This window comes from Lissotriton helveticus, chromosome 2_1 (genome assembly GCF_964261635.1).
Source record: "Lissotriton helveticus chromosome 2_1, aLisHel1.1, whole genome shotgun sequence".
Lineage (NCBI taxonomy): Eukaryota > Metazoa > Chordata > Amphibia > Caudata > Salamandridae > Lissotriton > Lissotriton helveticus.
The window spans coordinates 1942810783-1942836568 of record NC_136059.1 but is presented as its reverse complement, the minus strand read 5'-3'; the positions used below and the strand labels follow the sequence as shown (position 1 = coordinate 1942836568).

The following is a 25786-nucleotide window of genomic DNA, read 5'->3' as shown; positions in this document are numbered from 1 at the left end:
TAATTTGCAATAACCAAATCAAAAACCAAGAAACCAAACCCCTTGGCTTTGGTAATTGCAATAACCAAATCAAAACCAAGAAACCAAACAAAGTTGTGGGAGTGACCCACTTGTACTTCTTATTCTTACTAATCAAAAGGTTATCCAAATTCTAACTGTCAAGTTCTACATGACCTAACGGTCTTTTTGAGAATACTCACGCCAAAAAGGTTCTCAGTCAGGAGTGACATCATGTGGAGGATCAAAATCAGGAAGATCAGAAATATACTGGGCTGCAGAAACAAAGAATTTCCAGAATCCCTGTGCACAGAGTACCTCCTTAGTAGAATCCTGTTCTGTCCTCCTCGGTAGATTTCAGTCTCCTGACAAGATCACTCCCACAGAAAGTCACTTCTCTGATGAAGCCCACGTTGGCCGCGCCATCTGAAGAACTGTAATCTTTATTCTCAGGGAATACTTACTAATAAAAAGAACTTGGCACAGAAGCTGAAAATATGAAAAGACATCTTTATTAAATTTAATAAGTGAGGCCACGTCACACAGAAGCCATAGCAACTGAATGAGGTAGTCTGAGGAATACAGAGAACAGAGGCCTTTTATATGCTCTCAGGGTTACAAACTTCAGCATACAAGTAAGGGGCAGTCCTAGTTTTTGCAAGCATGCAAAATACCTAACATTCCTTCTTACACAAGCTGGACAAACCCATAATAAAAGGACCACAACCCATATCATAAACAGACCATAAAAGAAGGAACAGAAAACAGATAAGGGGTGTGTGTGTGCATACGAAACTCTACAATGTCCTGTGCTTTGATCCTCAATCTTGATCAGCTAAAGGGCAGGAACTGGTTTAACAAGGTCAGCTTCAGGCAACAGGGTCAGTTCACTCAGGTCAAACAGGAGTCAGCATGAACTCGAGCTAAAAGACTGGTTTCAGCCACAATCATGGCCTATGTGAGGGCAACCACAAAATGGCTGCCATACACAAAATGGAACCCACGGGTTCAGAATTCATAGAACCTCAATATGTTAATGTTTGCAAACAATGTTTGAAACACAAGATTATGTGGCAAAGGAGAGAACACAAACATCCCATCAAAATAGTTAACGTATAGCATTCAGTAAAATTAATGTCAGTAGAATTAAAATTAAGCTACAAAGTAAGGAAACAGAGTCTGCATTCATGTTGGCATTCAAAGAAAAATGAAACATGGAGGATGACACATTCTGGTTTTGAACAATCAGTGCAAACCCACAGAATCACATGGGTCACTACAGACCATGAGGGCCTCTCTGGATCCCGCTAGCTGGTTAGCCAACCCGATGCTGAACCATTCCATACAGCAGGATCAAAGTACAGCAAAACCAGCAAATGTCATTACAGGAGTTTGTTTGTCTACCAAACAGAACCACCACTCCTCTCACTTGCATTCTCTTATAGTAAATCTCTCAGCAACCCATCTCCATCAATGGTGAATCATTTGATGAGTTGCAACAGATGTTTGTGAGCATCTGTAGTCATCACAGTTATTCCAAGGGTGGGTATAGATCCTAAATTGGAATATACACAGATTCCTAAAGATAGTCTGGAAAAGGCACTTTCCTATTATTGGATTATAGATCATGTAAAACAGTTTCTTCTACAAGCATTGTCCAGAATACTAGTGATTTATGTTACCTAAAGTAAATAAAGATCGCATTGACTCTAGTGGAAGACCAATAACCTCCACAATAGGTCCACTGCAAGAACCACTTGGGCAGTACGCAAAAAAAAAAATATTCAGAAGATTGTGTAAGCCACACAGACATCTGTGCAAGAAACGACACACTTCCTTAACAAACTCAGTTACATTGTGATCAGAAATATGGATAGCATCTGGTTGTGCATGATGGATGTAACATTCTTATACATCTCATCAAAATAGATTGGTTGCTATGGAAAGTTCAAGTCGACTGCAATGAAGGGCAGGCTGGCTCCAGGACTCACGCAGGTCCCGCTGACAAAACACCTTGAATGGAGTAAGCGGCGATGAAGAAAGACTCAATTCGGGGAGTCGGGGAGATTCTGCATCGTTGTCGATCCCCTGGATGGAGGCAAAGCATTGGTGCCGATCTGCACAGTCAATAAAGGCTTCGGTGTCAAACCCCGTTACGGTGCAGGTGCTTTGTTGTCATTGAGAAGCGCTCTCCTTCATCGTTGTGCCCCGTAATCCACAGAGGCAATGCGTGGGTTCCGATAGGTGCAAAGTCGTCACTGTGTAGATTTTGATGATTCTGGACAGCATAAATCACCTTTAGGGTCCCATGACTGGATTGGCACCACTTAGCAGGCAGGACTCACAGATGGCGGAGTTCCAGTGCTGTTGAAAAGTTGAAGGAAGTCTTTGATGGTGCTGAGACATCAGAACAGCAAGCTCTTGGAGTCACTTTGGATTCAAGTGAGATGGGTCCAGTCCTTGTCCTCAGCAGGGCAGAGATCAGCAGGTAGTAGGGCAGCTCAGCAAAGCAGAAATCAGTTCCTTAAGGGCAGCAGTCAGGCAAAATAGCAATCCTTGTAGCACAGCCATCTTGATTCCTGGCAGAGTTCTTCACAGGTCCAGTAGTGTACTGTCTTGGTAGGGTCAGAGCCCCAGTACTTATACCCAAATGTGCCTTTGAAGTCAGGGTGACTTCAAAGCAGGACCTTGAAGTGCACAGGTCCCCTTTTATCCCAGCTCTATCTGCGAGGGTCTTTGTGGGGTGTAATCAGGTCTTTGTTTGGGACCAAGGACACTGCCTATTCAGTTGTAAGTGTGAGCTCCCTCTCCCTTTTCCTGCCCAGGAAAAACTAAAAGTGACTTTTTTAAACAGTAATGTTAAATCCAACTTCACCAGTAAAGAAGATTTATCATTACCTTTCCAAAGATATGAAACATGATGAAGATACTCCTTTCTACGAACTACACTAGGGAGGGTCAGAGGGAGAGTTTAATGACCAAGAGTGCTACGTCCCTCGTAAGTACTAGACACCAACTACTAAGTAACACTCAGTCAAAAACCTGCTCAAAAATGAGGGTTAGAAAATTGTGTGTGCTGCTTGCAAAATCAATAACAGGACACCCTTGCATTAGTTACAATGTTCCCATCAGGGTTCCAACCTGTACCGCCCTTCATCATTTGGGAAGGCCACCATAAGTACACAGGGAGACCCCATATACGATCAGGCATAGCATGGTGGAAACCAATGCCCAATGAAGTTTATGACAGGTCGGTGGCAGGAAGTAACCAATAAGCAGTGCTCAATAATGAAAATAATGAAAATAAGAATTTTTCAAAAAAGTGGTGATGTTAAAAAGGGGTAGGAGAAGGAAAATAGATTTATTAGCAACCTTCAACTCCCACTCTCTAAAAACAGTGCAAAAAGGTAGTGTGAACAAATTACTACCTCGACAGTTTATAAAGTCACGGTCGACATGTTTCTGCAGCTTTTACCTGTGCCCCGGGGTCACTCGCTGCTTCTTCAGGACCTAACCTGCTACTGCTTAATTAGTGCTAAACAAGGAAACTTAAATAAAGTAAATTTCACCTTAGATTCTCCTCAGATTTTCCCCATGTTTTGGAGAATGCAGCCCCACCTCACCCGGCATTAGCTCAGGTACTGCGGAGCCCCGCTCTATCCATGGGGAAAATCTGAGGAGAATCTAAGGTGAAATTTACTTTATTTAAGTTTCCTTGTTTAGCACTAATTAAGCAGTAGCAGGTTAGGTCCTGAAGAAGCAGCGAGTGACCCCGGGGCACAGGTAAAAGCTGCAGAAACATGTCGACCGTGACTTTATAAACTGTCGAGGTAGTAATTTGTTCACACTACCTTTTTGCACTGTTTTTAGAGAGTGGGAGTTGAAGGTTGCTAATAAATCTATTTTCCTTCTCCTACCCCTTTTTAACATCACCACTTTTTTGAAAAATTCTTATTTTCATTATTTTCATTATTGAGCACTGCTTATTGGTTACTTCCTGCCACCGACCTGTCATAAACTTCATTGGGCATTGGTTTCCACCATGCTATGCCTGATCGTATATGGGGTCTCCCTGTGTACTTATGGTGGCCTTCCCAAATGATGAAGGGCGGTACAGGTTGGAACCCTGATGGGAACACTGTAACTAATGCAAGGGTGTCCTGTTATTGATTTTGCAAGCAGCACACACAATTTTCTAACCCTCATTTTTGAGCAGGTTTTTGACTGAGTGTTACTTAGTAGTTGGTGTCTGATACTCCTTTCTAATCAGGAATTACAGCTTAAAAGTGTATTACTGAATTCCCAATGCTAGCCTATGAGAGGAGTATGCCTCACAGCAGTGAAAAATGAATTTAGGTGTTTTTCACTACCAGGACATTCAAAACCTAAAAGTACATGTCCTACCTTTTAGTTACTCAGCACCCTGTCCTTAGTGCTACCTAGGGCCTTCCTTATGGTTAAGTTATGTGTAATAAATGGGGAGTTTAAGGCATTGCAAGTATTCCAAGTAGAGGTGGCAGTACTCTGCACACACAGGCACTGCAATGGCACGCCTGACACAGGCTTGAAAGGTTACTTGTGCAGGTGGCACAACCAGAGCTGCAGGCCCTCTAGTATTTAAATTACAGGCCCTGGATATATGGTATACCCCTTTACAATGAACTTGCAAGTAAACTAAATATGTCAATTGTATATACACCAATGTTACCATGTTTAGGGGAGAAGTACATGCACTTTAGCACTGGTCAGCAGTCTTAAGGCTAACAAAAAGAAGGTCAGAAAATAGGAGAATGGAGGCAAAAAGTTTGGGGTGACCATTTTCCAACACTGGTTTAGGAAGATCCTCTAAACGCAATGTAACAAGGGGAGCTGCACTTTCATGCAGAAACCCAGGTACACCCTCCATGGGGTAAATTTGGCAGATACATGTGTGTGTATGCTTCAGACGGGATTAGAAATTAAAGAATAGCAGAGAAAGAAGAAGTGAGGGATGGGGTTGATCTCTGGGAACCCCATTCAACCTCTGTTTTGCAAACACAAATCTAGCACAAATGTAAATGTTCATGGGGAGCTACACTTAACCCTAATATTTGTTAATAATTCATGTATCTCACCCTGTTTTATGATTTCACTCTGATATGTTAGCATCCTTTGAGAAAGATCATGCTATGAGGGGCCAATACGGCTGACACTCCAGCATTCATCAGTGAATTTTTGCTCTGCTACTTATTATTCTTGTGACTTGATTATATGGAGGACATCCATGATGAATGACCTAAGGAAATTATTGAGGCATTTTCTTGTACAAGTTTCATCTATCCATAGGTTTCAAATTCTTTCCCATGGACTTTGCTACAGTACATGTTGTGCCATCTTAAGAAAGATAGAGGCTATCTGGACATTTCATTCATATTTATTTTGTTCCACTAGATGCACATGAAGGTGACTTGAACAGTACAGCCAGCACAGTTCCCAAGGATGATGAGCCTGATAGATTGAGCCTGGACTCCTCTCAAGCATCTTTGCTTCCACCCGGGACTGGAAACCTAAAGACACAAGAGACTGACCAGGCTGAGGATAGTAGTCATAGTCCATCCTCTGGATTATCTGTGGAGAGCCCCAGTAGACCACCAAATGAGAACAACAACAATAGCAACAAGTGGACCATTCATCAGCTGAAGAATGACGAGAGAGAGACATTTATGAGGGGTGATGTAAAATAACACATATTTTATAGTAACTTTACACAAAAAGCATAATGTTGTTATGACCTAGTTCATGATAGGATTTTCCATGTTCTTTGTTTGTTGTACAAATCTTTATATAATGGTTGTTTGGGATTATTTGAAGCCACATTGCAATCATTTGTGCAAGGTCTATCTCTTTATCATGTGACTTTCATCATTTCAGTAAAAATGAATGCAGGTATCGGCAATACATTTTGTTGCCCTTTTGGCTTTTCTTCACTATGCTATCACTGGTATCAAAACCAAGTGCTTGATCTAAAAACAAATGAAATATTCTCACCATTTGTCGACATTAATGTGGTATTTGCACAAAATATTGAGTTCTGAATATCAGGAGACAGAAATATAAAAAAAATATAGTGATTCAAAAATGTGATGCAGAAATATCGTTGTCAATAATAATTTTCTCAGGTAATTAAAATAGTTGTTAAGAATATCAGTTGTAAATATCGTTTTCAATAATATAGTTGTAAAGAATATTGTTTTTGATTTTTTTTTAACTTGTTTTAGTTTATATATTAATTTTGTGTGTTAGAATTGTTTGTATAATTGTTATAATTTTTTATGTAATTTTAAATTTTAATTAGTTAGAATTTTTAATTGTTAATAGTCATTTATAGCAATGTGTCAAGTTGTCAGGTGTGTAGAGAAAAAGGGTGTGAAGTCAATTAATTATTAATTAATTATTAAGCAATTAATATTTTTTAAGTAAGTTCATTATGTTTATCATGTAATATTGATTTATTATACTTATATTTTAGGTTTGGGTTGTTAAGTTAGTAGAGATAAAGGGTGGGAAGTTTATTAGGTGATAAATGACAATTCATGTATAATTTATTATTAATTACTTAATTGATTATTAATTATGTAAATTGTGTAATATTCATATATTTTGGTTATATATTTGGTGCGGGTTGCTAGGTTTGCAGGGGATTAGGGTGGAAGGTAATTAAGTACTAACTAACAATTTTTTACACATTTTTTATTAATTATTGAATTGATTATTAATTATGTACATTATGTAGTATTGATTTTTAGTTATATTTTAGTTGCAGGTTGCTTGGTTTGTAGGAGTATATGGTGGGAAATTAATTAAATCATGATTAAAAAATAATAATTTGTAATGTATAACTACATATTTAATTGATTAAATAAATATGTGAATTGTGTAATAATGTTATAATTTAGTTATATTTGAAGTGTGGGCTGCTGGGTTTGTAAGCTGGTGGGGTGGGAAAATAAGTAATAATTAACAATTAATTATACATTGTTAAGTAATTATGTAATTGTTTATTAATTATGTAAATTGTGTCATATATTTTCATTATATTTTAGGTGTGGGTTGCTAGGTTTGTACGGGTATAGGATGGAAAATTAATTGAGTAATAATTAAATAAACAGTATTTTTTAATCAAAAATTAATTACGTACTTATTTATGAACTTTGTAAATTGGATAATTGTTGTTTATTTTTGTAATTTATATATATTTTATGTTAAATAACAATATTTATATTTAGAGTTTTATGTTCTTTCTAAATTAATAGGATTATTCAAGTATATATTTTGTTTGGAGTGAATTAGTTTACCTATTGTTGCTTAGACTGGAGTGGGAATATTAAATCTTACCTGTCCGAAGTCCAATGCTTTCCCTACTCTTGCACCGACTGGAGTGGGAATAGTAAATATAACCCCTCCGAAGTCCAATGCTTTCCCTACTGTTCCACAGACTGGAGTGGGAATGCTAAATGTTAACCATTCGAAATACAACGCTTTTCACATCGTCATTGATCCCGTTGATAGAGGCAAAGAGTAAGCAGCAATCTGCGCAGTCGGTGAAGGCTTTGGCATCGAACCCCTTTACGATGAAGGTGCTGCGTCATCATCGAGCCGCGCTGTCCATCATTGTTGAGCCTGCCCAGTCCATTGAGGTGATATCCTTGATCGGCTCCTTTGTCGGCATTAAAAGGCAATGTTTCGGTTTTAATAGATGCAAAGTCGTCACTGTGTAGATTTTGATGATTCTGGACAACAGATATCACCTTTCAGGGGCTCAGAACTGGATTGGCACCACTTAGCAGGACAGGACTCACAGATGGCAGAGTCCCAGTGCTGTTGAAGAGTTGAAAGAAGTCTTTGATGGCCTCCACAGACTGGAGCAGGAATAGAAAATCTGACCGTTCTGAAGACCGACACTTTTCCTACTGTGTGCTGACTGGAGTGGGAATAGTAAATGTAACCCCTCCAAAGTCCTACGCTTTCCCTACTGTTGCACGGACTGGAGTGGAAATAGTAAATTTAACCCATACGAAGGCCAACGCTTTCCCCAATGTTGCACAGGTTGGTATGAGAATAGTAAATCTGACCCTTTTAAAGTACAAAGCTTTCCCTACTGTTGCACAGACTGGAGTAGGAATAGTAGATTTAAATTATTTGAAGTCAGGTGCTATCCCTGCTCTTGCTTAGGCTGGAGTAGGAATGGTAAATTGAACTCTACCGTTGCACACACTGAAGTGGGAATAGTAAATCCTACCCCTCTGAAGTCCAGTACTTTCCCTACTGTTGCAAAGACTGGAGTGGGAATAGGAAATCTTACTCCTCTGAAGTTCAATGCTTTCCCTACTGTTGCACAGACTGGAGTGGGAATAGGAAATTTAACCCCTCTGAAGTCCAACCTTTCCCCCTATCGTTGTACTGTTTAGAGGGGTAGTAATATATTTACCCCCTACAAAGTCCTACAGTTTTTCTACTGTTGTATAAACTGGAGTGGGGATAGTAAATCTATTATTCCTAGACTCCAATACATTTCCTAATATTTGTTAAATATATATTTTTAGATATTTGTTTATAATTTTAATTTTTATAGCATTTGTTTATGTTTTTATTTCCCTCCTTCAACATATAGCCGGTATAGGTATGTGTCTATCCGATTTCCAGGGTAAATTACCGGGCAGAATTTTGATTTTTTCTTGTAGTCGGTTTTTGATATTGATGCAATTGGGATTCCCATATCCGTTATTACCCGGGTACTTGTTAAATCTGTTTTGTTTATTTCATGTGTGAGTACACAAATAAACAAAACAGATAGACACATACCATGATCTTGTCATAGCAGAACTGGAAACTATGAATAATGTAACCAACAGGAATGAAAACACAACCAAAGAGGAACGAGCAGCATTAAAGGCCCTCCAACTGAATCCCATAATTGAAATAAAACCAGCGGACAAAGGGGGCAGTATAGTCATTTAGAACAAAACAGACTATATAAAGGAAGCAAACAGACAATTAAATGATGAAACAAGTTATAAACTACTACAAAAAAATCCAACTGCAAGAATAATGCAAGAGCTACACAAAAAAATCAGTGAATGGCATGACAAAGGCGTGATCAGCCAGGAAGAAAAAAACTTCCTCACAATACTCCATCCAATCACACCGACAATGTACTTTTTGCCAAAAATTCATAAAACATTAAATAATCCACCAGCCCGACCTATCATATCTAGTTGTGGCTCATTATGTGAAACAGTAGCTTCATATGTAGACTGTTTCCTGGCTCCTATTGTCCTAACGCTGAAGAACTGAAATCTTCATTCTCAGGGAATACTTACTAATAAAAAAAAGAACTTGGCACAGAAGCTGAAAAAAATTAAAAGACATCCTGGTTTAACAAGGTCAGCTTCAGGCAACAGGGTCAGTTCACTCAGGTCAAACAGGAGTCAGCATGAACTCGAGCTAAGGTGTACATGTCCTAAAAAGACTAATTTCAGCCACAATCATGGCCTATGTGAGGACAACCACAAAATGGCTGCCATACACAAAATGGAACCCATGGGTTCAGAATTCACAGAACCTCAACGCTCAACTCATATATAAAAGATACTGGGCATTTCCTCAGAAATATCATGAACATTGAGTGGCATTCAGAATATTGGCTGGCAACAATAGACGTGGTGTCTTTATACACCTTAATACAACATGAGGTGGGATTAACTGCTATCAAATACTTTTTGAAACAGAGACCAATTTCAGAAATAAGACATTCCAACATGTTGATTGAAATGATAACCTTCTGTCTAACTAATAATGTATTCTTATTTAATAAGAACATGTATGCTTGGACATGTGGTTGTGCTATGGGGGTGTCATTCTCCCCAAGATATGCGAATCTCACCATGGGATGGTGGGAGAAAAACATAGCTTGGGGAGAAGAAAATGACATGTACACCAAAAATGTGGTATTGTGGCTCAGGTTTATTGATGACCTCTTCCTCCTGTTGAAAGGTCCAAAACAGCAACTAACTGAATACATCGAAATTCTGAATGAAAACCAAGTAGGTCTGAAATTCACATCCAACATTCAGAAAAAAGGAATAGACTTTTTAGATACAAAGGTCTATATCAAAAACAACAAACTGGAAACATCAGTATTCAGAAAAAAGACTTCAACAAACAGTGTTCTATATGGTACCAGCTTTCATCCCACCTCACTTAAGCAAAGTATACCGTTTGGCGAATTCTTGCGCATGCGACGCAACTGATCAGAGGAAGAGGAAATGGAAAACAAATTTAAAGAAACTAAGGACCGCCTCATCACCCGTGGATACAAACACTCTGATATCATCAAAGGGGAGAAAAGAGCCAGACTGAAAACGAGAGCAGAAACGCTGATTTCCAAAAACACCAAATTGAAAACTGATGATGACAAACCAAGAATGATTTTAACGTACTCTAAGGAAAGCTTCAAAATTCGCCAAGTCCTAACCAAATACTGGAGTGTACTAAAAAAAGATACTGAAATTGGAACCCTGATTGGAGGAAGACCATTGATGACCTATCGGAAAGCACCATCAATACAAGACACTATAGTCAATAGTCACTTCAGAATAAACAAACCAATCACTTGGTTGGAAAAAAGACAGCATGGCTTCACTAAATGCCAATCCTGCAAGGCATGCAAAAATGGACAAAACTTAAAAATCTTGAAAGATCCTAAAGGACGAAATTTTGAAATAAAGGAAAAAATAACCTGTGAGTCACAATTTGTGGTTTATCAACTTCAATGTTTCTGTGGAAAGAAATACATCGGCTCTACCTCATGCCTCCTTAAGAAAAGAATTTTGGAACACATCAGATCTATTCAAAACTGTGATTATAGCTATGCCATTGCCAAACATCTAAAAACTCATCCTGGCATAACTTGGATGGATGTAAAATATGCAGGCATTGCAACGTTACAGGAAAATGAAAGAGGAGGTGATCGATTAACAAAACTAAGACGCCTTGAACCCGAATTAATAATCAGATTTAAAACAAGAACCCCGATGGGTCTAAACGGGGATGAGGAAATGTATGTACATTTATAAAGAACTATACTATGTGGTCTCCCTTTGCTTCTTGAGAGACAATAATAGACAAAATGAACTGGACCAAACAATGCTTACTAATGACACTAAATATATGTAAAAAGAGCATTTCTTGTACACCTTTTCAATTGAATCGATAGTATACTCGTGATGCAAAGGAGGAAAAAAAATGAAATTTTAAATATTTAGTCACAGTGTAGGATAGCTGTACAGTTTGACGCACGCATCTCATCAGGCACTTAGCCACTATTGCTATCTTTGACTTGTAATATTCAATGTCAAAGCATGACTCCAAAAATAATCTTAACAGATTATCGGATATCAACGTACTTAACGCTGATACACATAACAGGGTTAAACCTTGTTTAACCCTTCTTGGTAATACAATGCACAGCGCCAAACAACAGCGACCCAACACAGTGTCTATGCTAAGAAAACTAGCATGATAAAATGTGCCTACTGTTCCCATAATGCATCATAATTTGCTTAATGGACCATACAGTATAAATTCGCAAAACAGAGAAAGGACAAATGTTTGTAAACCGTGAACAGGGACTCCTAGCAGTCCGAAACGCGTAGGTGGGGAAACCTACAGGAAAATAAACAAACCAGCGTAATTTAAAGTGGTGTGCGGTGTCTTCTTTGGTGAAGAAACTTTGCTTCAGCAACTTACAGCGAGGCTGTCCCAAACCTCGCCACCAGCACCGGCTTCCAGACGCTCCCCCCGCTTGGGACATTTGCTCGTGATATATATATATGTAATACAAACATTTAATCACGACTGCTCGTCGTGTGGAGGAGCACCGCCTAGGAAAGGAGGAGGGAGCCGCTGGTGTTGGGAGCCGTGCTACCAAGGCAATTCTGGTATAATCGGCGCAGCAGGAGTGCAATCACTACAAAGGGACACAAAACATCGGGGCACACTGTGTGCTTGAAATCTTGTGGTGAAGTCACTTACCATCACAGGACTGTTCTATGTATGATGACATAACGGAACTCACTATGAGGAAAACTACTTATCCCACAAACCACCAGCTACTAAGCAGACACACCCACTTGCAGTGACTACTAAAGCGGAAAGTGGGTTGGGAACGAACAAGATAGCCGTTTTTTGTCACCATTGCCCAGGAAGAAGAAGCGAACAGCTTCGAAACGCGTCGGCTAAACAGAAGAAATTACGGTGATTGTGGACCTCCGAAAATGCAATAAACTAGGAAATCTCCGCCTGCTGTGTGTGCCTTCCTTGGCCAAGAGCCCTTTGTAATACAAATATATATATATATATACATACTAGCTGTACCCGGCCACGCGTTGCTGTGGCTCAGTCTGGTTGAATGGAAGAGAAAGAAAAGAGTAAGCGCACGTTTCCAATATGTTTAATTTCACAATGCTTGTTGGTATACAATATGTTTTTGTCCGTCCTAATATATGTAGGCTATTGTCTATATGCGTCCCTTGTATTTGTTGCGCAGCAACCAAATGGTTAAGGTCTGTTCGGGTTGCAAAGTGAATCAACTCCTCCCCCCTCCCTCCACCCACATCCCGGTCTGCCATCCTGACACCAGCTGTCCATCCTAATATATGTAGACTATTGTCTATATGCGTCCCTTGTATTTGTTGCGCAGCAACCAAATCTATAGGGTCTGTTCAGTCTTTCGATTAAAAACATGCGCTTATTGTACATGCACGTATTCGAAACCAAAGTTGGGTATATATAACAATGCGCTAATGTTACAAAGTGAACCAAGACCTCCCCCCTCCCCCCACCCACTTCCCGGTCTGCCATCCTGACACCAACTGTCCTTCCTAATATATGTAGACTATTGTCTCTATGCGTCCTTTCTTAATGTTGCCAAGTGAACCAGCTCCTCCCCCCTCCTTCCACCCACTTCCCAGTCTGCCATCCTGACACCAACTGTCCATCCTAATATATGTAGACTATTGTCTCTATGCGTCTATTGTAGTTGTTGTGCAGCAACCCAATCGTTAGGGTCGGTTCGTCCTTTCGATTAAAAACACACGCATATTTGACACGCACATATTTAAATGCAATGTTGTGTATATATAAACACACGCTTATTTGAATTCAACGTTGTGTCAAAATTTCAAATCACGTGGTGAAGAACTTTCGTAGATTTAAGATTTTTATCAAACGCACATTGACATTTTTATGTGTCTATTAGTGCTTTCGATTAAAAACACGCGCATATTTGCCACGCACGTATTCAAATCCAACGTTGTGTGTATAAAAAAATGCGTGTATTTGAATGCAATGTTGTGTCAAAATTTCAAAGCAATAGGGGAAGAAATTTTTCATGGATTTAATATTTTTATCAAACGCACATTGACATTTTTATGTGTCTATGCTTTTGATTAAAAACACGCGCGTATTCGACACGTGCATATTCAAATCCAACGTTGTGTATATAAAAACACTTGCGTATTCGAATGCAACGTTGTGTCAAAATTTCAAAGCAATCGGTGAAGAACTTTTTGGGCTTTGAGATTTTGAAGAAACAAACAGTTACATATATATATATATATATATATATATATATATATATATATATATATATATATATATATATATGTATATATATATATTCACTGAAAAAAACCATAGGTTATAGACCATATATAGTTAGGAATTAGCATTTAAAAAACCTTATTTTACTCACACAAAACCATTGAAATTCCATATATAGTTAGTTGCACTAACTATATATTGCGCACCCGCAATCCACTGCTGATGATGTCACATATTACATCATTCATGACATGGTCAGTGACATCACTGATGACATCACTGATGACATCTCAAATGACATCACTGATGACATCACTGATGACAACATCCAGTGACTATGTTTCTGTAAAGTTAAAATATGTCTTACATATTGAAGAATGAGTGGATGTATAAGTGTCTGGACGAAGGATTTAGTAGGTGCATGACTGAATGTATGAGTGAGTGATTAAATGTGTCTCACTGAGTGCATGGGTTAGTGACTAAACTGTCTTAATTTGTGCATCATTATGTCTGTTGTTCTGTAAACTGCTGCATGTGTTGATCAGTAGCTATATGAGTAACTATATGGGTTATTGATTGATTGCCCAAGTATTTGCATGGGAGACTGAGTGTGTGTGTGGCTGGATGGGAGGTGTGTGACTCTGTACAGATCAATGTGTACTTGTATCAATGATTGTATAAGAGAGTAAGTATGTGTTAGTATATGGTTGAAAACGTAAGGTGCTCTATGTTTAACTGTATAGAGTAGAAAATGGAAGTGTGATTGATTCTTTACAGGACTGACTAGGTGTGTGAGTAACTCCATGGATGAGTGGCAGAGTGTGAGTGTCTGTATAGGTGTATGAGTGCATATGATTGTGTTGTAAACATGAGTGATTGTATGTATGAATGATTGTATGGGTGAATGAGTGAATGTGTGTGTAGACGTAGGAATCAGTGAGTACGTATGTAGTAACTAGTATTGGTGTGTCAATGGTTTCAAAAATTATACTCTGTTTTTAACACTGGGTGAAACAGAGGTTATATTAAAATGTGAGGAGATGCATTGTATTGTCACATGAATGATATCATCAGTGATGTGATCATTGATGTCAAGTGAGATGTCATCAGTGATGTCATTTGAGATGTCATCAGTGATGTCATCAGTGATGTCACTGACCATGTCATGAATGATGTAATATGTGACATCATCAGCAGTGGATTGCGGGTGCGCAATATATAGTTAGTGCAACTAACTATATATGGAATTTCAATGGTTTTGTGTGAGTAAAATAAGGTTTTTTAAATGCTAATTCCTAACTATATATGGTCTATAACCTATGGTTTTTTCAGTGAATTTTCAAGGTTTTGTAAATGCTAATTCCTAACTATATATGGTCTATAACCTATGGTTTTTTCAGTGAATTTCAATGGTTTTTTAATAGCAAATATCATAAGCTGTCGAATGTCAAGTACGTGGTAAGAATTTTTTTTTTCGTGTTTATGCACACTGATCTGCTTTGATTGCTGCCCCCCACCCCTCATTTCTATTAGGAGTACTCTCTCTTTGCAGATAGTGAAGGGTAGTTAACGCAGCCCTTTCCCCCTTTGTAATCCGTCGTGCCTGCTTCTCTCTCCATTTGATTGATTGTTCTCTTTGGTTCATTCTCTATTTACAAACAAGCACAGAGTCGCAATACTCTGTTTAGTCTTTGCAGATAGCGAAAAATCGTGTAAAAAAACAAAAGGAATCGAGCAAAATCAGTAGGCCACTAATGGGATCTCTTTTGACCTCGCTAAAATAGAAACATTAGGAACAACCTGTTGAAAATAGCAATGCGTATGTATATAAGCGGCGTTCATTTGTGTTCACAGTACCCCTTGTTGATTGTTTCAATCGAGCATTGAATTGTTCGAAGTTAATTCTCTTAACGATCTTCTCTACCTGCAAACGAGGAAGAATAGGAATATTCTATCTCCCTTTGCAGATAGTGAAGGGTAGGTAACGCAAGCCTTTAACACGTCGTACCTATTTCATTCCTCATTGATTGATTGATTGTCCGAACATTGACTGTTTGGGAATTAGTTCTTTTTGGAGGTATTCCCTGTTTGCAAATAAACGTAGGAAAATCTTTGCAAGTAGTGAAAGGGTACGTAATGCGGACCGTTCTCCCCCGTTGTAATCTGTCATGCCTATCTACTCCCCACTGATTGATGCACCTTTTTCACCCGGACCATTTACTAGAGATACGTCATCTGGCCCGACCAGAGAGCACCCCTAGTGAAAAGGACATATGCAATAATAACGAAGTGATCACTGTATCCTGTTAACAGAAACTTTACCATGAAACAACCTGGAAAGAAAAAAATAGGAAAACGAAAATCAGTAGGCCACTGATGAACATGAACTTTTATTAAACAACGAACAAAGAAACGATAACATAACGTAATGATAAAACCTATTAATGTCGTAGAAACAAGAAAATGTTAAAATATGCCAGTGGTGAGAGACCAGAAAAACAGTAAGAGAAACCAAATCACCCCTCGCTGTCCCACCGCCTGCCACGCCAAAAAAATCGATAGACTAGGGAAAATGCAAGTCAGTAGAACATCCACCCCCACTCTGGAAACTTCCAAGGTGGGGCAGGGTTCCGGCTACGCCCAGCCGGGAGCAGCCCATATAAGGCAGGTCCTGCTGCCACGCCTCGGCCAGGAGATCCTAACGTAGGGTGTAGCCGGAGGAGAGGCCGAGACCAGCGGGACCCGGCCAGGGGATTGCCTTTACAACGCTGAACAGTTGCAGGGGGGGGGAATGTCTCCTCGACCCTCCCCTCTCTCTCCCAGTCCGGCCGCGGTGGCCCTTGAGAGTTGCAGGTAGTCCCGCCACATGCTCTTCCGGTCCGACCACCAACGGTCGGGGGGCCGAGGCCGACGGGATCCGGCTGCAGCCGATAAACCAAGAAACCCGTTCATGGGGCCAGAGCCAGGGGCGTCCGGCCGACATCCACCGGAAGCCCGGCCCGAAGACGGACGGGACACTTCTTTCTTTTATAATGGCTGCGACAACACTGGAGGGGGATGTCTTGCACATGCCTCCGACCCCCCCCTCGTCCTCATCGCCTGGTCCGGCCATAACAAATCTCAAGCGAGACGCCGTGGGGTGCACTGGGAGGGAGAGACGGTGCGAACAGGCCTCTCCCGCCTCCCCAGGTGGAGGCTTCCCAGCTGCACCCTCAGCGCTCCAGGCGGTGGCATCCTAACAACTACAGTGCTGCACAGTTTCGGAACGACCTAGATAACGGTTCTTCCACTGTGGCCATGCTGCAACGTCTCGCCCGGCAGGGTGGAGCCCGTCCGCTCATGTGACCCCGCGATCGCCGGTAGCTGCCGAACTCTCAAAATGGCGGTCGACCTGGCAAGAGCGGGCCCAACATAAAGAAATGGCCCGGTCACTGGTTGACTCCACCACCGTAGTCCTCCACGACCTTGAAGATTCTAGAGGAGCCGCGGGAGTCTCCGACCCCCGATGGGGAATGACTGCCATGATCGCCCGTGGAGTGACGAAACTGTATCCGCGGGACGTCGGCGCTCCCATGCTGGCGCCAGCCTCACTTTGAATTACTACAATCCTGCAGACCTTACTTCCGGTGAAAGCACAGTGTGACCCGGTAGGAAAAATTATTGCACCCCCTCCCCTTTTTGACTGATAGTTCAAACCACCGATCCTTTCCTTTGCCCTTTTAACGGAACTTTGGACTGCCTCCCCCTCTTTTACATTTTCTAGAGAAAACAAAACATTAACCACTACATTAGCATAGCAGTTGACACCAGAACTGTTTTCAAATTGAAAACCAACAACATCTTCAACAGAATCCTTTTTGTTTCTGCTGTGACCCTGCTACAGCACAGGCATTGTCCCCAGCAGTAATTCTGCAATGCCGGTAAGAATAGCTGTGGTGCCTACTGGACTCACTCACCCCCGCGGCGCCCCACGCCGTTTTTTGCTGGGCGGCAACTTACTAGACATCACTTTCGTGCCATCTAGATTTCAGCGCGTTCTGCTGCCTTGGAACTATTCGCACAACAGACCGCTACTGACAAGAATATTTCATTATTGGTGCTGTCAATTTCAATAAATCTATTGGATAATTAAAAAGAAATTGCCACGGTCTCTTCGTTGTTTAAATGTTTTTACTGTTTTTGTTTTGTTGTATATATTTATATGTTATTAAAGTTTTATATTCCTACTACTTTGTTGGAGTGCTATATATTTTTAATGTGACACATAATTGTAAAAACTTTGATGTACAAAGAGTCATTCCTGGAATCTTCCGCTTCAGGCTCGGTCCCCTCCCCAATCACAATACAGGATGGTTTTCAGATAGTAGGAACGCGTGTGCTGTGACGGATCACATCGGGTGTGGGCCTTGATCTACTATAACTCCTTTGAAGAGGGGTGATTCTTTACAGCTGGGGCCATAAACTACATCTGCAGGGCTAGCTGATAGCCTAGGACCGGCCTGGACATTCGGACACAGAGGAAGAGGAGTGTCAGAGGGTGCGGTAGTGAATAGGGCGAAAGGGAGGTGTCGGGCGGGCACAGAGTGTGATTCTCAGGGAAGAGCAGCGCAGATGGGGGAAGGTTTATTGCCCATGCATAAGACAGAGAGCGGTGGTGACCAGTGCCTGGGGGAGATGCTTACGAGGGTGAGGAGCCATGCTACGAATCGACAGCGTGCAGAGAGTGGGTCTGGTCAAGACATCTAAAATGGCTGCCGTGCACGACAAAAGTGTGGCATTTCAAAAAAGGCAAGATGGCGCAGACAATGTTTTTCAACACTTCCTCATTTCCTTCGAATCGAACGTTAACAGACGTTGGGGCATATTACCAAAGTTAAGCGATATTTATCGCTAACGATGCTTACCAACCAATTTTTTACCACTAAGCATCGTCAGAAATTATCGAAGATAAACCTTACTATTATCAAGGTTTATCGCAAATGCGATAATAAACGGCCGCAATGCATGAATATCGCTAAAAACTCAGCGATATTCATGCATTACCGAGCTAATACTCTTAGCCATGTTATCCACCTCCCATTGGATAACATGGCTAAGAACTGCTCAGGGCAGGTGTTACTTTTTGGAGATATTCGCGCTTAGCGCGAATATCTCCAAAAGTTGGTAATAGGAGATAGATATCTTGCATGTTGTAATGCAAGTTATTGTGGTATATGGAACTCATACCATAATCTCTCAGGAAAGCAGAAACTGATCCTTTTGGGACCGCCTAAAAAGGCCTAGGGGGTGAGGAGTACTCTACTTTGCCCCCTTTTCACGTTCCGAACTATTTTATTTTACTCTCTTCTGTAATTACACAAAATACCAGCGATAAGATGCATCGGAGACACACAGTGAGAGAAAGGAGGCCGGAGATGAAGAAGACATGTCAAATACACATTGGAGATAATATAGTGGCAGAAGGGAAGTAAATATGAGTAAACTTACCATGTAACATAAAAATGTTGCACTCTATACTATAAGTCTCATTTTATACTACAATCACTTCGCTACAACCTCATAAATTAAAAATAAAAATAAATAATGTCTCAAACAATTTTTGATTTCTAAATATAAATTTATTCTTCAGAATTTTCTAAATTTGAAACAACTAGTAACATGTCCTCATCAGTAATTTCCTCTTCAATCATCTCATCTGGAATCTCCTCATTAAAAGTCTGCAATGATGATTCTTGTAACTCTATGGTCTCCAAACACTCGATAAATTCGCCATCAAGAGATTGATCAAAAAAATCATTCAAGTCATCTCCTCCTTCTGACAATATTTCATTATTGGTGCTGTCCATTTCAATCAATGTAGTGGAATCATTCAAGTCATCTCCTCGTGACAATATTTCATTATTGGTGCTCTCAATTTCAATCAATGTAGTGGAATCATTCAAGTCATCTCCTCCTTGTGACAATATTTCATTATTGGTGCTGTCCATTTCAATCAATCTAATGGAATCATACAAGCCATCTCCTCCTTGTGACAATATTTCATTATTGGTGCTCTCAATTTCAATCAATGTAGTGGAATCATTCAAGTCATCTCCTTGTGACAATATTTCATTCTTGGTGCTGTCCATTTCAATCAATCTAATGGAATCATACAAGTCATGTCCTCCTTGTGACAATATTTCATTATTGGTGCTCTCAATTTCAATCAATGTAGTGGACAATTCAAAAGAAATTGCCACGGTCTCTTCATTGTGAGCCATTTTATTTTGAAATTGCTTGCTGTAAATTGCAGAAAAAAATAATCACTTTCATTTATCGTTTTTAGTAATACATAATATAAAACTAACTTCATCAAGTATTTAGTATAACAGAAGGACTGCAAATAAATAACAGAAAACATTTTTCAAATTATCTTCAAGTGTACAACATAGTTCCCCTTACAAATTAACAACTCACCTTTTTAAAAGTAGCAGAAGTGTTAGTACTGTGTAAATCAAACACCAGAAATTCACCACCAAAAATTCCTCACAAATGTACCTCAGACAGTAGTATCACAAAATGGCTGTGGTTTCCTCTCATTTGACATATATACATAACCAATTAACTTTCATCACACACAAATACAAAACCAAAGTAACATTTTAATTGGTTCTAAATTTCAACACTTTCAAATGTCTTTTCCCCATGCAATTTTCCATAGGACATTTACATACGTCTACAGCCTGAATGGCTGAACGGAATTACACCAAACTTGGCAAAATGGTACATCAAACCTAAGAGGTCAGGAAGGATCTACTATGCCCCCTTATGGTCATTTCCCCCTTCGCTTTGGCCTCCTCTTGTCTCTCAATCCTACCGAGGGACAAGATGGCGGCCGCTACGGACTGTTTGGAATGTTGACAGACGCCGGAGAACCAATCAGCTTCGCAAAGCTCCGTAACGCGAAAAGTACGCGAAGCGGAGCGCTGTTACAGATATATATCTTTTTTTCAACGTTAATTTCTCAAAATCCACTGGAGCACATATATTGAGACCTAGCAAAGGCACATCGGGCTACCAGTCCCTAATATTTTGCCAAGTTTCGTGCAAATCCATTCAGCCGTTCGATTATTATTATTTTGTTTTTTTTTTGCCCCGCGGGGCCCTTTTAAAACCTCCACATCAAACCTAGGGGGTCAGCGAGGATCTACTATGCCCCCTTATAGTTATTTCCCCCTTTGTTTTGACCTCCTCTTGTCTCTCGATCCTACCGAGAGACAAGATGGCGGCCGCTACGGACTGTTTGGAATGTTGACAGACGCCGGAGAACCAATCAGCTTCGCTTCACAAAGCTCCGTTGCGCGAAAAGTCCGCGAACCAGAGCGCTAACCGGTCCGCTGTTACAGATATATATCTTTTTTTAAACGTTAATTTCTCAAAATCCACTGGAGCACATATATTGAGACCTACAAAAGGCACATCGGGCTACCAGTCCCTACAATTTTGCCAAGTTTCGTGCAAATCCATTCAGCCGTTCGGGCTAAAAGTGAGGCCAACCGCCCTATGGAAAACTCAATGTTAAAAACACGTTTTGGGACCCCCCTTTTTTCTCGGCCCCCACTGGACGAACCCCCCCCAAATTTTCAAGGGCTGCTCAGAAACAAAATGTGCCATTTTCCTGAAAATTTCAGCCGATTCCGTCCACAAACGCCAAAGTTATTAGACATAGAATTTTCAAAAAACCCATAGAGAAAAAATCCTAACTATATATACCTACTGGCGACCGCCAGTAGGTAATATATATATATATATATATGTATATATATATATATATATATATATATATATATATATATATATATATATATATATATATATATATAATGTGCTTTTTATAGTACCAAATATAAAGAATGAAACAATTATTTGTGTGTTTATATAAATATAAATTTATATATAGTATTAAATATTCGTGAGATTGATTTATTTACATTATATTAATGATATATTATAAATAAGGCTCCCTGTTTTCCGTTTTTACGGATTTTTACAGATAAATACAGACAGAAAACAATGTGTTTTCTGACTGCATTTATTTTTAAAAATGGATAAATACAGAAAATCTGCTTCTTTTCTGTGACTCTTCGTGCTGTCTTTCCTGAATTTAGCCCAACAACTGAGCATATGGACAGCGTGGGAAATTGAAAAACAGGATGACATTTCTTTAAATAACTGCATTTGTCAACTAACATTTATGGTATAATGCTAATATTTGCCAGTGGATGCACTGTTATGTAATATTTGGCAACTTAAATAGCTAAAACATGACAGACATCAAAGTGTGACTGTGCGTCTATCATTTAAATAAATATGAACATGTACAGTTTCACAACTACATTTTTATGCAAAACACAAAATATATATGGATAAATACAGATAACATGGCCCAAAAATAATGATAAATGATAAATACAGATGGAAATGTTAAAGAACAAATACCATAAAACTGGGAGCCCTAATTATAAAATATTTACGATTTACTGCTTTAAAATGTATATATATGTTAAGAAAATATATTTTTGCATGTTTTTTTTAATGATAATAGGGTGAAACAATGTTTTTCCCTATATGAGAAGGGTAGGAAATCAATATTTTTGTAAATGATATTTTTGGCATGATTTTTCCTTTACACAGTATTGTTGATTCTGATATTATGTCAGTGATCCATTAAATCTAAGTGTGGGCGAAGCTTGCAGAGTTGCAGTACGTGGAATTCCTTTGAGTTCCATAAAAACTCTTTGTAATTCAGCGGAGTTCCGCGAGCGGGCAGAGTTGCTCCACTCGCCCACCACTATGCATAACCAAATTGATATACATATTTAAAGCAAGCCAAATGTGAGCAACAAACAGTATACAGAAGGCAGCAGTGCTGCATTAAACTAAACAGATCCTTGCTGGTCCAGCCGACAAACCTGGGTAAGCACCAGAACCAACAAAGATGTGAGAAGCAAAAACTAGAAGATACGATGCAGGCAGCAGGCCCAGTGATGAGCTCAAACTGGTATTCTTACAGCAAAAAAAAGTCAGTCAACTTCCTTTATGGTACTACGTCACATCATATCATATTGTAAATTATGGGAGGGGGTACAGGTTTATAGGGGGGCAAAACTGATCCACTACCAGTCTACCACTAATTCCCACAGCTCTCTGTGCAAATCTGCCTGCTTTACTGCGAGTACACCCATAATTTGGGTGGCAGCCACCCCAAACTCATCAGCACAGCGTGAGCTGCATGCTGAAACATTAAAGGCTTACTTGCATGCAGGAATATGAGTCTGATTGTGGGCAGGGTGGCAACTTTAAGCACCTGTGCCGCACTGTGGGCCACCACTTATTCCTCTGCCTGAACACCCCCTGCCGACAGGGCCCTCACTACCCGATGACTTCTCCTCCCATGAGGCCCTCCACCTGTTGCTGCCGCTTCCAGACTGCACACACAGACACTAAACTGTTTACAGATAATTGAAAATGTAGCTTCTGGTGAATATATTTGGATAACGATTCTCAGTTGCCCTAGGTGCTTGTTCAAAATATGTTTTTGGTGTATTGTTGTTTACTATTGAAAAACATGCCCCAGTCTTTTTCACAGTTATTCAGCACACACTATAAATAACAGATCCATGTAGCAGGATAGCTGCTGCTGTCCTTCAAGGACAACACAGCCTGGTGGAGAAATGCTAAGTGTGCATGATGGTTTGGACGGCCTAAGACAGCCGGCCAAACCGTCATGCTCACTTAGTAGTGCCACCACTCCTTCTCCTAAAGCTCAGGAATCTGGACTGGCCCGGCCCTGCTTTGCCCTGTAACTTATTTTATTATCATTTTCTTTTTCACTGTTGCCTCTGCTGGGTAGCAGCAGTGGGGCTTTGCTCCTCTGCCATAGATGAGGAATCATCCCTACAAGTGTTACTCAGAGACAAAGAATTGTCATGCTATGCTATCGTAATTTCTAAAGGCCAGATGTACTCAATTATTTTGCTGCTGCAAAGCCTACGATTCACAAAATCGCAGGTTTTATAACTGCAAATGTGTAAGTAGCTTTACAGAAACATCACTCTGTGAGTTGCAAAAGTCTTTCCAACTTTCAAGTAACTTTCTAAATCAGAATAGTTGGTGGCATGAAAGGGGCATCTCCCTTCAATTGGAGATTCAACATATAACGCATCAATGATTTGTGACTGAATTTGTGGTCACCAGCCATTGGCTAGATAACGGTACATTGTGAAAGTGGTCCCAGTACAAAGTTGCTTAACATGAACACAACATAAAGCAAGAACTAAAGAACATAACAGGCAACTGCAGTAAATGAGGTTCAATTGTTATTTGATCACAATGAACAGGCAATGCATTTAAAAAACTTCTAACAAATGAGTGTGCCAGAGGGAGAAGGGAGTGTGTAGAGGTAAAGGGTTCAGGTGGTTGGTGTGCAAGTAAAAAAGGTATAGGACAGGAGTAAAGCACAAATCTCGTGATCCTCATTAATAATCAATAGACAGCACTATTTTGAGCCACAGAAATCCAAACACTCTTAATATATTACAAAGCAATGCTACAAAGGTGTCACAGTCATGAATCGCTGATGAATGATCTGGCAGGTTCAAGATACAAGATAAGTATCTGAAAACCTTGCAAGGGGTTTTCCTCAGGACAGGGGGATGATGAGGGGGTGGGGGTACCGTGATAGCTCCTCACAGTGGGGGGATCATGGGGATATGGGCGCTTCAGCTCCAGAAATTTCCTCCTGCCACTTCTCAATAAGATCTTCATCTCCTAGTAATTCTCTACACCTCAGCTCAAGTGCCATTATTTTTTGTTCGAACTCTCTGATCTTATTCCTATATTCCTTCCTCTTTAGAGCTAAGATCCTGATCATAATCCCTCTTATAAATGCCTTGTACATATCCCAAATGACAGCTTTGGGTGCCGATGTATTATTAATTTGAAAAAACTTGATTGTCTTTTCCTTTAACTTATCTACTATAGCCTCATCATTCAATAGAGATCTATCTAGAGTCCATCTTCTATCTCGTCTTCCCATTCCCATCTTTATCTCTAATACAACTGATGCATGATCAGACAAATGAGCCGGAAGATGGCTAACACTTCTAACATCCGCTCTTAAGGATTTGTCTATCAAAAAATAGTAAATTCTCAAGTAATGTTTATGTTTTTAATTATGGAAAGTAAACTGTTGCTCATCCTTATGCCTATCTTGATAAACGTTACACTACCCATGCTCTCTCATTAAAGATATAATATAGGATTTAATTTTGGGATTGAATCTTGATCGACTTTTGTTAGATCTGCCCAAGCAATAATCCATTACTACGTTAAAATTGCCACACCTTGTGATAGGAAATTGGAACTGAATCAATTCTGAAGCCAAAGATTGTAGGGGCTCTTTATTATCTATATTTGGGCCATAATACCCTACCAATGTATAACACATATCAAATATTTTCAGGACCGCAATGACCCACCTCCCCTTCTTATCCACTTTCCACTCCACAATTGATATTTCTGTTTGCTTTTTTGTCAATATGATAACTCCTTTTGTGTGGCAGTTCTGTTCACCTCAGACCAGCCGCCTAACCCACCTCAGCTTTTTACAGATCTCTAGGCATTTCCCTTGGGCAGGTGCAACTCCTGTAAGATTATTATTTGGGCTGGGGCATCCTTCAAGTATTGAAAAATGTTCCTTCTTCTACTTCCGACCCGTAATCTGTTTATATTCCAGGACAGGATCTGTATTTTACTGTTACTTATTGGATTTTAATATTTGGCCTATTTGGCCTATATAAAACTTCCTACCTTTTATATCATATTCGGCAATGGGACTTTGTTTTTTCCATCCATGCTCCCCACCCCGCTCCCTTCGCCACCCCCCTTCGCTGGAGAACCCTACCCCCTTTTTTCTTGGCTAGTTTATCCATTTTAGTCTTGTGAGGGAGGGAGGTTTATATAATATCACCTATCTAGAAGGAAAACTAAGGGAGAAAAAGAAAGAGATGCAAAAAAGTAAAGGAACAAGGTATAAAATAAAAAAGATAAAAAAGAGGATCAACCGGCATTGTGGGACTCATGACAGAAGTGACTCATTTCTATATAT

General features: G+C 39.9%; 1 protein-coding gene across 1 annotated transcript in view; it reads left to right on the top strand.

Moving 5' to 3' along the window:
* LOC144818959 (uncharacterized) overlaps positions 1 to 25786 on the top strand; it is a 552374-nt gene that overhangs the window by 451362 nt on the left and 75226 nt on the right. The window contains exon 7 of the mRNA XM_078676876.1: positions 5428 to 5706. Within this exon, the coding sequence (XP_078533002.1) occupies positions 5428 to 5706 (279 nt within the window). The remainder of the gene's footprint in view (positions 1 to 5427; positions 5707 to 25786) is intronic.